Raw genomic sequence first — 11,306 nt, forward strand, 5'->3', positions numbered from 1 at the left:
GTTACATAAGGACTGGTTGAGTGACTTGGCTATCAACTGAGGCTGCCCACTTCCTCCCATTCCTTGTCCTGTGCCCACCTTACTGGAACCCCCTGGTATTCAGGATGTGACTGAAACCTCTAGCACTCAAATTCTACATGGAAAATGGGAGAGATTGGGTACCTCTTTGTAGATCATATATCAGCTATCCCTTTCAGCTGTCACCTGAGGTAGTAACTCTTTAAAGCAGGAGCTCTTTCTTTGTAGTCCCCAAGGAATCAGTACATCAATCTTGCTGGGTCCATGAATTTGGAATACATCTTAATTTTCACTGATCATTGAGTTTCCCTCAGAAGCCTACTCATTTTATTTTATGCATTTTGAAAAATCCGTAGCACAGATTGGTTGTAACTGGTGTTATTCAGACAAAACCAACATCAGGGCCAAGGACTCTTTTTTTTTTTTTTTGGTGAGGCAACTGGGGTTAAGTGACTTGCCCAGGGTCACACAGCTAGTAAGTGTTAAGTGTGTGAGGCCGGATCTGAACTCAGGTACTCCTGATTCCAGGGCCGGCGCTCTATCCACTGCACCACCTAGCTGCCCCAGGGCCAAGGACTCTTACTCCCTCTGAGCCCCGTGGAAATGCCTAGAGAATCTTCAAGTGAGTCTTGAAGTTTACACACACACACACACACACACACACACACACACACACACACACATTTGATGGAAAGCTGGAGCTTGCTGTTTTTGTCTCTCTTCTTCCCCCCCCCCCCCCGCCCCCCTTTGGGCTATTAGTTCTATGTATCATATTTGTTTCTGTATAAAATCTGACCATTTCTCCTCTTGGAGGGGAGGGAAGTGTTATTCCATGCTTCAGGATTTTTGGGGCTGTTTTTTTAGAGCTAGTTATGGGAGTCTGCAAGTTTCCATTCACAACATCCAAAGTGTCATGACACTCCCCACCCCTCTTCCTACCTAATTCAGTAAACTCCAGTGTTTTATCCCTGTTATATCTAGACTCCCATATATATATATATTTGGCTTTCAGAGCCTTTCATAACCTGGCACCTTTTTAAGGAGTTCTCAGACCATCCTCCCTTCTGCATACTCCAGTGATACTGGCTCCAGTTATTTTTTCATTGGCTGTCTCACGTCCTTGTCTGGAATAATCTCCCTTTGTACTTCTACCTCCTAGATATATTCTTTTTGGGTTTTTCTTTTAATTAATAAAGTATTTTTTTTCCCATTACATGTAAAGATAGTTCTCAACTTTTGTTTATACAAGCTTTCCAATTTCAGATTTTTCTCCCTCCCTCCCCTCCCTCTCCCCTCCCCTAGACAGCCGGCAATCTGATATAGGTTTTATATATATATATATATATATATATATATATATATATATATATACTAAGCCCTACCTTCTGCAAGAGGCCATTTTCATGCCATACTCTTGGTTGCTTCCCTCAGAAGCTACACCCAATTGACCTTGTATTTTTCCTGTTGGTACATAGTTGTTCATATGTTGTTTCCTATTAGACTGTGAACTCCTTGAGAGAAGGGAGTAGTTTTTGTTTTTGTTGTTTTTGCCTTTCTTTGTATCCACATTGCTTAGCATAGTGACTTGTATATAGTGGTCATTAGTAAAAGGCAGGTAATTCACTGGCATTGAACCCTACCTTGTAACAAAGAAAACCAGTAAAATGAACAAATAGCGACCTCATCTGACAGTGGATTTACTATCTAACCCTGTGGTTCTCTGCTTTCATTACCAGTTCTAAGATCCAGAACTGGCCTTTGAGATTCAACTTAGGGGGCGCAGCTAGGTGGAGCAGTGGATAAAGCACTGGCCCTGGATTCCGGAGGATCTGGGTTCAAGTCCGACCTCAGACACTTGAAGCTTCCTGGCTGTGTGACCCTGGGCAAGTTACTTAACCCTCATTGCCCAGCAAAAAAAAAAAAAAAGAGAAGAGATTCAACTTAGGTCACCTTTATTTTAGTGTTTTCATTTATCTGTTATCACCATATTGTAATGCAATTCTCTTGATTCTGGTTTTTTTTGTTTTTTGGTGTTTTGTTTTTTTTTCTGAATTTCAGTTAAGAGTAATCCCCTCTTCTCTGCATTTCTTATATGAGTATGTCATAGTTGATTCAGCTACCCTCCCCCCCCCATTGATGGGTACCCACTATATTTGTACTATTTTGCTACCACAAAAATTTCTGCTTTAAGTATTATAGTATTACACTTTTTACCCTTTTTGGAACATATGCCCAGGATTTGTGGCTGCCAGCTTTCCTCCTGGGAACATAAGGGTGGTGGACTCTAATAACATAAACAGGATCCTACCTAGGAAGTTTCCATCTCCCTCTGTAAACCTCCCAGGCTAGGTTGTAGTTTCTTTAGTCTTTCCCTCTTTGAAGATGTATGTAGTCATGATCCCAACCTGTTCTTTCCCTTAAAATCCCTCTGTTCCATCTCAAAAAGAACTTTGCCTACACACCTCACCCTTTTCCCCCATATCATCAGCCCCACTTAGAACATTCATGCACTAAGCTTTTAGGATTATATTACATGATTTTACTATAGTGCACCTTATTGTCTTACCCCTTACATGCCCATCTCTCCTTGTTTCTTAGCTACTTCTAAAAGTATCCCGCTTTCTGAGGCCCTTTCTCCTCTATCAGCCACCACTCCTGCCTCTCCTATGCCTCGAACCCAATTTTGCAGTTTGTCCTTTTTCTTGTCTCCCACCTTAAGCATGGCTCCCTAGAGGCTGGTGACCAGTTATGGATAGGCAGGCTGTCGATAAGTAGCAAGGAATGAGAAAAGCATTGCAGGTGGCAAGAATAATGTCAACAGAGACTCGGCAGTGAATTTGGTTGGCAAAATCTGGGGCCTGGGACTTAGGTCTTGAAACAGATCATTAGAAGAAATGCGGACTTAGAAGCAAACACAGTTTCCATCTAAGGAAAACTCATAAAAGAAATAGAGATTTTCCTTTATTAGCTAATCTGACCAGGTAAGACCTGCAGGGACACAAAGATATGATAAATGTTTGTGGGCTGACTTATGACAGTAAGAAAGAGTATACTGCATAATTTGAGTTCATTCTATATTATTAGTCCTTTAGCTTAATCCATGTAATTAGATTATGGTCTGTGTGGGTTACTTGCTAACAAAGTTTCCTGAGCATAATGAGGGTGCCTGCAGTAAGCATTTATTAAGTACCAGCTGCTTACTAGGCCCTGGGAATACAGATAGACAATTTAAACAATGCCTGCCCTCAATTCCACATCCTGCTGCTGAAGCATTTTTCTCATGGCTCTCAGAGGTGACAGCTGGGCAGGTGCTGATTTGTGTAGGTCCCTAAGAACCTGGCTGACATTCTAGACTGCCTTTTTCCACTGAGCCAAGGGAGAGAAATAAGTTTCAGGTGGTTGGTATAAATATCTTTGCCTAGATTATTTCTGTGCTTTAAAAATGCTTTGGGCCAATAAGAATGCCTGAACCTGGGGGCAGCTAGGTGGAGCAGTGGATAAAGCACAGGCCCTGGATTCAGGAGTACCTGAGTTCAAATCCGGCCTCAGACACTTGACACTTACTAGCTGTGTGACCCTGGGTAAGTCACTTAAACCTCATTGCCCTGCAAAAAAAACAAAAAAAACAATGACTGAACTTGTAAGGGGAAGTGGTGAATAGAAGCTGAGCCTAAAGACAAGGCCCATGGTGATGAGGACCAGCACTTCAAATCAAGATCCTCTCCACATTTTGCCCTAAGGTACCTTCTTTTGTGTTCTCTTTAGGTACAAATACAGAATAAGAAAGTTGACATTTCCAAGGTGGCCTCGAAGTGTGGCTCCAAAGCAAATATCAAACACAAACCTGGTAAGTACTCCTCTTGAGGGGAGGGGTGGTAGTCCTGTGGGCTGGGGCTCCTGGGGGCCACTAGGACCTACTAGGATGCCAAATGCAGGATGTCATGGCCCTTTGGATGGGAAGGCAAGCTCCACTCTTGTGTGTGTGTGTGTGTGTGTGTGTGTGTGTGTGTGTGTGTGTGTGTGTGTTTTTGGTGAGGCATTTGGGGTTAAGTGCCTTGCCCAGGGTCACACAGCTAGTAAGTGTCAAGGTTGTGAGGTTGTATTTGAACTCAGGTCCTCCTCAATCCAGGGCCAGTACTCTATCCACTACATCACCTAGCTGCCCCAAGCTCCACTCTTTTTTTTTTTTTTGGCAACAAACATTTATTTTATTTTCCAGTTACATGTAAGGGTAGTTTTCAACATTCATTTTCATAAGATTTAGAGTTCCAAATTTTTCTCCCTCCCTCCCTTTCCTCCCCCCTCCACAAGATTGCAACCAGGTTATATATGTACAATCCACAAGTGTTCTTTTTATCAGTTCTTTCTATAAGGGTGCATAGTAAGCTTCCTCATTAGTTCCTTGGGATTGTCTTGGATCATTGCACTGCTGAGAGTAGTTAAGTCATTCACAATTGCTCACTGAACAATACTGCTGTCACTACCCACAATGTCCTCCCAGCTCTGCTCACTTCACTATACATCGATGTTCATTAGTCTTTCCAGGTTTTTCTGGGATCATACTGTTTGTCATTTCCTGTAGCACAAGACCATTCCACAAGAATCATGTAGCACAGCTTTTTCCATCATTCCTCAATTGATGGACATTCCCTTGATTCTCAATTCTTAGCCTCCACCAAGAGTTGCTATAAATATTTTTTGTACAATTTTCCCCCTTTTCTCTTTTTCATGATTACTATTGTTAACTGTTTCCCTTCCATCCTATTCCCTTCCCCATGGTATTTATTCTATTATCTATCTTCTTTCATCCTATCACTCTTCAAAAGGGATTTGCTTCTGTCTGTCCCCTCCCCCAATCTTCCCTCCCTTCTTTTGTCCCTCTCTCTTTATCCCCTTCCCCTCCTATTTTCCTGCAGGGTTAGAGAGCTTCCTCCACCTAATTGAGTGTGTACATTATTCCCTCCTTGAGCCAATTCTAATGAGATTGAGGTCTTTGAGCCAATTCTGATGAATGTTAGGCTCATTTACTACCCAGATTAAATAGATCACTCCACCCAGTGGTGTGTGTGTGTGTGTGTGTGTATGTTAGTCCCTCCTTGAGGCAACTCTGATGAGTTTAAGGTCTTTGAGCCTTTTCTGATGAGTGTAAAATTCATTTACTTCCCTGCTCCTCTCCCATCTTTTCCCCCACTCCATAAGCCTTTTCCTGTTTCTTTCATGTAGGATTTCACCTCTGCCCTTCCCACTCCCCCAGTGCATTCCTCTCACCCCTCAATTTAACCCTAAAGATGTCATCATGGGGCAGCTAGGTGACGCAGTGGACAAAGCATCACCCCTGGACCCAGGGGGATCCCAGCCAAAACCCGGCCTCAGACACAAGACAGTCATCCACCATACGACCCCAGGCATGTCCCCCAACTCCAATTTTTTATAGTTCTCTAGGGTCTTGTATTTGAAAGTCAGATTTGACAATTCAGTTCAGGTCTTTTCATCACAAATATCTGAAGCTCCTCTTTTTCATTAAAGTCTCATTTTTTCCTCTGAAAGATTATGCTGAGTTTTGCTGGGTAGGTGATTCTTGGTTGTAATCCCAATTCCTTTGCCCTCTGGAATATCATATTCCATGCCCTCCAGTACTTTAATGTAGAAGCTGCTAGATCTTGTGTTATCCTGACTGGGACTCCACAGTACTTGAATTCTTTCTTTTTGCCAGTTTGCAATATTTTCTCCTTGACCGGAGAGCTCTGGAATTTGGCTATAATATTCCTAGGAGTTTTCCTTATGGGATCTCTTTCTGGAGGTGATCAGTGGATTCTTTCAATTTCTATTTTAGCTGCTTCTTCTAGAATTTCAGGGCAATTTTCCCCGAGAATATCTTGGAAGATGATGTCTAAGCTCTTTCCTTGATCATGGTTTTCAGGTAGAACAATAATTTTCAAATTATCTCTCCTGGACCTATTTTCCAGGAGAGATAATAGGCTAGGCACAGGAGACACAGTAGTAAATGACATTAGCAATGTACTGTTTGATAAACTCAAAGACCGTAGCTTCTGGGATAGGAATTCAGTATTTGACAAAAATTGCTGGGAAAACTGGAAGATAATATGGCAGAAATTAGGCACAGACCAACATTTGACACCTTATACTAAAATAAGGTCAAAATGGATACATGATTTAGACATAAGAGGTGATACCATAGGTAAATTAGGAGAACAAGGAATAGTCTAACTTTCAGATCTTTGGAAAGAAGAGCAGTTTATGACCAAAGAAGAAATAGAGAATATTATGAAATGCAAAATAGATGACTGATTACATTAAATTAAAAAGGTTTTGTACAAACAGAAGCAATACATCCAAAATTAGAAGGGATACAGAAAGCTGGGAAACAATCTTTATGGCCAGTACCTCTGATAAAGGCCTCATTTCTAAAATATATAGGGAACTAAATCAAATTTATGTGAATCCAAGTCATTCCCCAATTGAGAAATGGTCAAAAGATATGAACAGGCAGTTTTCTGATGAAGAAATCAAAGCTATCTATTCCCATATGAAAAAATGTTCTAAATCACTATTGATTAGAGAGATGCAAATTAAAACAACTCTAATTTTCAAATTATCTCTCCTAGACCTATTTTTCAGGTCAGCAGTTTTTCCCATAAGATATTTCACATTGCCCTCTATTTTATTCATTTGGATTTGCTTTATTGTGTCTTGGTTTCTCATAAAGTCACTGGCTTCCATTTGTTCAATCCTAATTCTTAGGCAATTATTTTCATCAGAAAGCTTTTCCATTTGGCTTTTCAAGCTTTTGACTTTTTTCTCATGTCTTTCCTGCATCACCCTCCTTTCTCTTTCCATTTTTTCCTCTACCTCTCTAACTTTATCTTTGAGCGTCTCTGTGGCCTGAGACCAATTCATATTTTTCTTGAAAGCTTTTGATATAGGGGCCCTGATGTTGACATCTTCCTCTGAGGGTGCCCCTTGGTCTTCCATGTTACTGAAGAAACTTTCTCTGGTCCTCACCTTTCTCTGTCTGCTCATCCTGCCTTTCTTTTACTTGACTTTTAGCTCCTTAAAGTGGGGCACTATTTCCAGGCTGCAGTATCCCAAGCTTAAGAAGTTCCAGGTGTTATGATTTAAGGAGGATCAGGTTCTTCACTCCGCTGGCCTGTTCCATGGTTGGTAGATGACCGCAGGCCAACTTGCTAATCAACCAGCTTTGTGTGTTCTGGTTGTTAGCTCCCAGAGTCTGTGCCCCTCCCCTACCTGGGCCACTGCTACTCAAGCCTACCTCCTGATTCTCAGCAGGGGTGAAAATTCCAAGTTCTGCCTCAGCACTAGCATAGACTCCTGTAGGCTCCCCCCTGCCCAGGGCTCAGCCCTCTCACCAGACTGTGACCTTGGTTCCAAACAACACTGGTGCTTCAGCTGATTCAGAGGCTCTGGGGGTCTCCCTCTCTGGTGAGGCCTTCCTGGGACTGAATCTCTGTCAGGGTGACTGTGGGGTTGGGCTCCACTCCTTTATCAGCACAGCAGCTCCCTCCTTCTGACCTTCCAAGCCGTTCTTGGTTAGAAGATGATTTCAGCACATTCTTCTGTGAGTTTTGCTGCCCCGGGCATTTTCCTATGGTGTTATTTGGATGTTTTTTGGAGCGATCGTGTCATATGAGTTCAGGATCTTACTGCCTTTCCTCTGTCATCTTCGATACCACACTGTTCAGAGAGGTTTGTCCTTTCCTCACAACAATCTTATGTAGGAGGTATTGCATTTTCCTGATTTTACAGATATCTACATAAAACTGAGACCCACAGAAGGGAAAGTAAGTGACTTGCCTGAGATCATGCAACTAAGAAGTGCTAGAACTTGGATTCAGACCCAGGTGTTCTGCTTGCCTCATCTATTATTCTTTTCACCATACCTTCCTCTATGGTTCCAGGAGGAGGTGATATCAAGATTGAAAACCAGAAGCTGAACTTCAAGGAGAAGGCCCAGGCGAAGGTGGGATCCCTGGATAATGTTGGGCACTTGCCTGCAGGTGGCACAGTCAAGGTAGATCCACTGAGGGGATGGCACTGGGCTGGGGCACTAAGCCCCAGGATGGGGAGGAGGGTCCAGTGGGGAGAGAATGATACCTGGGGGATCGCGCCAGCCTGCTGGGTAGGGGGATGGTCATGTGACTAGAGGTCAGCCGCTGCCCCTCAATCTTACCACAAGCAGTGTCCTCACTTCATTACCATCACCACCTTTGTTGCCAAACCCAGAGAAAAAGGAAGAGGGATGTGGGGCTCTGGGAAAATGAACAGTGATGTACAAAAGTGGTAGACACTCTACCGTATGATTCATTAGCGTGATGCCTCTTCTCCTCACCCTTGGGGAAATGTGACTTTGGTATTTAGACCATGTTTGGCCTTAAGACAGCAGGTAAAATTCACACATATCATTTTCCTAGTATGATGTCTTGGAATTATCCTTTTCAAGTCTTCTTACTAGCTAGCTCCTATTCCTAAAAGGAGATGATCCCAGGATATTATACCAGAGGTTACCTACTCTGACATAATCCTTAAAAGGCCAACACCTCCAACTTTTGTCGATAATCCAATAGTAATCCATCCAGGATACTGGTATTTTTTAAACTCTTTTTGTACTTTGTGACACAGAACCAACTTGTCCTTGCTGACTTGTTGGCTTCCTGTGACATGTAGGCATTTTGTCCCACCTGTAACTGAACAGGAATTTCCCCTGACCACATACTGGAAAAGAAATTGTCCATGCCCATGGAAGGGGAGCCCATTTTATTCTTTGATACCTGTAGTTGGGAACTTTTTAATAACAAGCCAACATCAGGCTTCTTCCATTTTTCCCCTAGAGTTCTTCCCCACTTAGGAATTGGAGCAGCTTGTGCATCAAAGGCCTCAATATTGGTAACTTTTTTCTTAGGCCCAATTCTGCTTTCCAGAGAATGGAAATGGGTTTCAGGCTACTGCTTCATTCCATAACCAGCCCTGCTATCTCTTTTTTCCCCTTCATCTTTTGGCTTTGTCCTCCTGCAATGCCGATTTGGATCTAGTGTAATGGTGCTCACGAGTCCTGAGCATGAACTTCTATCCATCACCTGATTTGCAGAGAATAACCATTTTTCCGAGGCTGGGACTCCCTCCTTCCAAAGCACTTTGGGTTTGCTCTGTGTGCCAAGACATTGTCTGCCATTTATTCCATTGCATGAAAAGAGGCTTGGAAGCATCTGGGCATCATCCTGCCAAGTTCAGAGAGATGCTGGGATGAGAGGCTGTGGCCTTCATCTCTAGGGACCTTTTAGAATGTAATGGGATGTTCTTTATCTTGAGGTACCAGCTAGAACAGAGATGAGAATGAATGAAAAGCCAGGTGTGGGTCAGTGCCCACAATGTGTGAGACTCTGTGTGAAGAGATGTAGGAACAAAGACAGAAATCCCTGCCCTCAAGGAGTCATAGACTTCTAGAGGCAGAATTGACCCTGGAGGTCATTTAGAGCAGCCCTTTCCCTTTTCAGCAGTGGAAACTGAGGTACACTTAGTCCAGTACCAGGGAGCAAGTCAGTGACATTGTTAAAAATAGAATCCAGAATTCCTAGCTTTTAGCGCAGTGTCCCTTGCATTTGAAATTTTAAGACTGTTTCTCCGTGGGGCCTAAAACTCCTTTGGTTGATGATACCAGAAGATTCCAACAGTAAGGGTATACACAGTTAGTACAGAGATGCTTGCTGGAGACCCAGTGCTTTGATCCTAAAGGTTTTGTTTTTGTTTGTTTTTTGGTGAGGCAATTGAGGTTAAGTGACTTGCCCAGGGTCACACAACTAGTAAATGTCAATTGTCTGAGGTCAAATTTGAACTCAGGTCCTCCTGATTCCAGGGCCAGTACTCTATCCACTGTGCCACCTAGCTGCCCCGATCCTAAAGGTTTTGATGTCTGAAAGATCACAGATTGTGGGAAGAGGACCATGGCATTTGGCAAGCTAGGATTTCCTTTGAGTGGATTTAGGGCACCGGGGGAGGGGGGGGGTGTTAGAAAGGATGGCTCTCCCTCCCTCCACACCCACATTTTTCTGTGCTCCACATGAGAAATCCATGAAGAAATTTTCTGGAATTTGGCAGAAAGGAAAGGGGGTTAATCCCTTTAGATCATTAGGGAACAACTACTCCCCCAATTTGTTTTGGTTTTTGGTTTTGGTGTTTTTTTTTTTTTTTTTTTTTTTTTTTTTTTAGTGAGGCAATTGGGGTTAAGTGACTTGCCCAGGGTCACATAGCTAGCAAGTGCTCTATCCACTGCGCCACCTAGCTGCCCTACTCCCCAAATTTTTTAAAGAAGCAAACTGAGGCCCTGAATAGGGCAGGGACTTACCCAGTGTTGTATATCTATGAGGTATTGGCATCAGGGTTTGAATCTCTCTTTTGACCATCTTCGTTGTCTCTCACTGTGCTGGGTTCTTCACCTCTTGGCCTGTGTCTAGAACCCTGTTACCATACCATCTCACCTCATCATCCTATTGATCGTCCATTGTCTCCTCCCCACCCCACTGTTTCATTGTAGACTGAGGGGAGCGGCGAGGTGGCCCCGCTGTGCCTGGCCCCTCCGAGCGGGGAGCCACCTGAGGCCCAAGCAGGCCCCAACACGCAGGCGAATGGCGTAGGGCACCTAACCCCCTCACTGGGTGGTGACCAAAGGGAAACTCAGACCTTCGACACCCAGATCCAGGAGACAAGTAAGTTGGCTGTGCCTCTTCTGCTCCCCCACAGCTCCGCTTGGCTAGGTGGGCTCCAATAGGAGATCTGGCGAGCTCACTTCTTCAAATTGAAACTTTTTAAAAGAGGTATCTGCCCAAGTTTTAATGAGCTACTTAACTTTTATTTTCCAGGCATCTAATGATGAAATTCTGGTCTCGTCTTCCATCCCCCTTCCAATAACCCTAACCCTAACCCTACCCCTTCCCCTTCCCCATTCCCATCTCTTCCTCTTCCTCTTCTACATCTTTCCTCTACTCCTTACCTCCTGTATCCCCACTGCCTCCCCACTGTCTTGCTACAGATTGAAACCTACAAGCTGACGTTCCGTGAAAATGCCAAGGCCCGCACTGATCATGGAGCTGACATTGTCTCCAAACCCTCCCCCTTCCCTGGCAACACCACCTTCATCAGCCAGAGCTTCAACTCCCTTTCCTCGGCCACCCCTTGGCAGCAGCAGCAGCAGCAGCAGCAGCAGCAATAGCCGTCTCCCACCATGGGAGCTGCCCCAAAGGCTTGTGACTGGGCTC

General features: G+C 43.7%; 1 protein-coding gene across 1 annotated transcript in view; it reads left to right on the forward strand.

Moving 5' to 3' along the window:
• MAP4 (microtubule associated protein 4) overlaps positions 1-11,072 on the forward strand; it is a 238,191-nt gene extending 227,119 nt beyond the window's left edge. The window contains 4 exon segments of the mRNA XM_043983254.1: positions 3,784-3,865; positions 7,956-8,068; positions 10,586-10,757; positions 10,911-11,072. Of these exon segments, the coding sequence (XP_043839189.1) occupies positions 3,784-3,865; positions 7,956-8,068; positions 10,586-10,757; positions 10,911-10,918 (375 nt within the window). The 3' untranslated portion in view covers positions 10,919-11,072.
• The last annotated feature ends 234 nt before the right edge of the window (positions 11,073-11,306 follow it).

The sequence above is a fragment of the Dromiciops gliroides genome, chromosome 1, assembly GCF_019393635.1.
Source record: "Dromiciops gliroides isolate mDroGli1 chromosome 1, mDroGli1.pri, whole genome shotgun sequence".
In the NCBI taxonomy this organism is placed as follows: domain Eukaryota; kingdom Metazoa; phylum Chordata; class Mammalia; order Microbiotheria; family Microbiotheriidae; genus Dromiciops; species Dromiciops gliroides.